General features: G+C 42.0%; 1 protein-coding gene across 1 annotated transcript; it reads right to left on the reverse strand. All coding sequences in view use genetic code 12, as the record gives it.

Annotated features, from left to right (window-relative positions):
• Window positions 1–596: 596 nt before the first annotated feature.
• KGF57_000461 (uncharacterized protein) lies at window positions 597–2649 on the reverse strand (the record flags this gene model as incomplete). The annotated part of the gene is made up of 2 exons (XM_051754136.1): window positions 597–1364; window positions 1432–2649. The coding sequence occupies 2 exons, from the start codon at window positions 2647–2649 to the stop codon at window positions 597–599; spliced, it is 1986 nt and encodes a 661-aa protein (XP_051611027.1).
• Window positions 2650–3003: the final 354 nt, after the last annotated feature.

A 3003-nucleotide genomic window follows, 5' to 3' on the forward strand; every position in this document is an offset into this window, starting at 1 on the left:
TAATCAAGATGTACTATCCTATAATACAAAAAGTTCCAGAGATCTGTAAGGTTGTTGAAAACTTATGGATTCTCTCCTTTCGAGGCTCCAATAAGAAAGCTACAGGGAGATACCATTTCAATACTTCTTTTTTGTCTCTTCGTCGCTGGGTGTAAGTAGGCAACAATTGTCTGACTGCCCTTTCCAAAAGTACAGCTTCCTCGTCAGAGTATCGGTTTGTTACATTCATACGTCTCTTACATCAGATAGCCAATCTGATGTGCGGGCTTGTACGCAAAACCCCAAAAAATAGAAATCAAATCCCAAATCTCTTATGATCGTGCAAGTAGAGGATTACTACGCCTAGACCACGGCTCATCCTAGAAATGGTGGAGAAGCTGGTGGTGGAGCTAACGGAGACACTTCCAGAAAACGGGGTAGGGGGAAGAAGGGGGTGATTGAATCAGGGAAACCAATAAAGAGGGAATATAAAAAGAGAAAAAGTTACGATGGATCAACAAGCAAGGGCGACATCAGATTAGAAAAGGTCTATCACGGAGCAAGTGTATAGATAATAAACGCAAAGTTGATTCTACGCTGTCTCGGCAGACTTGGACTCAATCCCTCCGCGAAATCCAATTGCGCGGTAGGGTAAGGAACCCCCGTGAACGTGACTCTGGACGCGATATTGGACGTGGATGTCGACGTGGATGAAAAAGCTTATTCCAAAGCTTCAACTTCTCCCTAAAATTGGTTGGCAATGTACCAAGTCCTTCGTCTTCAGAATAATCGATGCTACCCTCCGTTTGTTCAAAAGTAGCATTATTTTCACCAGAATCGGCTTCAACTTCACGCTCTTTAGGCTTGCCCGCTTTGTCTTTATCAATTTCAATTTCTGTGCCTTTATCTTTGTCAGTTTTACGTTCACCACCACTACCTTCAATATCTTTGGTCTCGCCTATTCCGACTTCAGTACGGTTGGGTTCACAAGCTGTGTCTTTGCCAGATTCTTTTCCATCAGGCGCGTCAGACAACTTGTTAAACTTTGCAAATGTTTGGAGCAGCTGAGACTTTTTATCCTTTCTATTTGAACTTTTCTTATGCGCTGTTCGGTGGTTGTCGGAAACTTTTCCAGTGGGTATCGAGCCGTCCCCTCCAGGATGTGCTCCTTTAGCTTCCGTGTGTTTGTACTTCCTGCTTGGCCTGTTGTCATAATCAGATTTGGAGCCACTTGAATTTGCNTTAGCTTCCGTGTGTTTGTACTTCCTGCTTGGCCTGTTGTCATAATCAGATTTGGATCCACTTGAATTTGCTGACTGTTCACCAGCTGAGGCCAGCTTTGCGGTGTTTATGTTCAATAAAACCTTCATCAACTGAGTGTATAGCTCATCCGTCATACGAAAAGCTTGGTCTGTTATACTTTCCAAAAAAAAACACTGTAGGGGGTTCAACGTGCTCTCTGGTTGCAAGTAGTTTGTCACCTTCAANTATACTTTCCAAAAGAAAACACTGTAGGGGGTTCAACGTGCTCCCTGGTTGCAAGTAGTTTGTCACCTTCAACTCCACGTCTTGGTCTTTATCAACACCAAGTATTTCAATTTTGGCAATTGTTTTTGTGGTGAACAAAAACGAGTAATTGAGTTTAGCAAGGAATTTAGATGCAATAAGCTGTTTCAACACAAGTTCTTGCCCAACGTGGCCCAGTTCATAAAACAACTCAAGCGGAGCCAACTTTGCCTCGCCAACCCAAACAATCTCCTCCTCCTCCTTCTTCTCCTCCACAAGATCTTCATTCCCATTTTTCAACACTTTCTTCAAGATGCATAAATCTGGTATTTTCCCATACCTTGTCTCGAATTGCTTTACAACAAGACGATGTTCTTGATACAACTCCGTGTCAGATTGAGGGTCCAATTGAGTTCCTGTAAATTGAAGAATGGGTAAGATGAACTCCGTTACAAGATCTGCTGTCCATGGTTGTTCCATGCATGCCACTTTGTCGGCACTTGGAATACGAAACGGGTCGAGCATTAGTGATTCCCGACAGAAAGCTCGTAATTTGATTACCTTTAACTGCTCTGGTTCAAAACTCGGGTTCGCGTCGACAACCTTAACATTAAAGTTGTTAAATACCTTGGTATTCAATTCCAGGACGGAAAGTCCACACTTACTGTCCACATGGACGGTGGTATGGGGGAAGAAAAGAACAAGTGAAATGGTGATCAAATTTCCAAGTGAGTTATTGAACTGTATGTCTCCATCCCAAAGACATCTTGCATAGAAGTATAAGTCCAGTATGACTGAACGTAAGACAACTTGCATTTTGTAGTCAATTGTTTCCGTCATTGCTGGTTTATCCAAATCAAAAAACTTGGTCATTTCCTCGACAATCTTAACAACTGTTGACTTTTGATTTCGATTGAGTGCCGTGTACGAAGTGTGATACTGCTTGCATAATAGGTCGCCAACTGGTTCTCTTCTTTGTGAGTGATTCCTTGTCGCACTTTTGTAAGCATTAGCAACATCTTGCAAAGTTTGATTACCAGCAACGTCTCTTCTTAATCTTGTGGCAAATGCTTTGATTCTCTCGTGGACGTCTAAGGATTCAAATAACTGAGTCATAGCGCTTGCACGGTTGTTGATTAAGTTGGTATCTGATGGAAGTGACATTGTTACCAACTGGTTCTGGCCCACACGAATGGTATATACTTGTGACAGGTATGCTATTCCTAGCGGAAAAGAGTAAGGAATAGGTAATAATAGACATGAAACTTTCCCTGTTCATCTGAGTTCCTTCGAATATCAGTTTCAAAGTGTATTGCCAACAGCATATCAGAATCTTATTTAGATATTCAAGTCGGGTAAAAACAACGCAAGTATAAGGCCTTGGAAATTCCCAACAGTTACATTTTGCTTTGTGCTTAAATGAGTGGAACTGTTGTAAGGACTCGGGAGAGCCTGTAAAGCAGCAGCACGTTTGGGGGTAAATACCAACGCACCTTTTGGTTTTTTCTTTTTTTTTTT

Source organism: Candida theae, assembly GCF_024610275.1.
Source record: "Candida theae strain CBS 12239 chromosome Unknown scaffold153, whole genome shotgun sequence".
NCBI classification, from domain to species: Eukaryota; Fungi; Ascomycota; class Pichiomycetes; order Serinales; family Debaryomycetaceae; genus Lodderomyces; species Lodderomyces theae.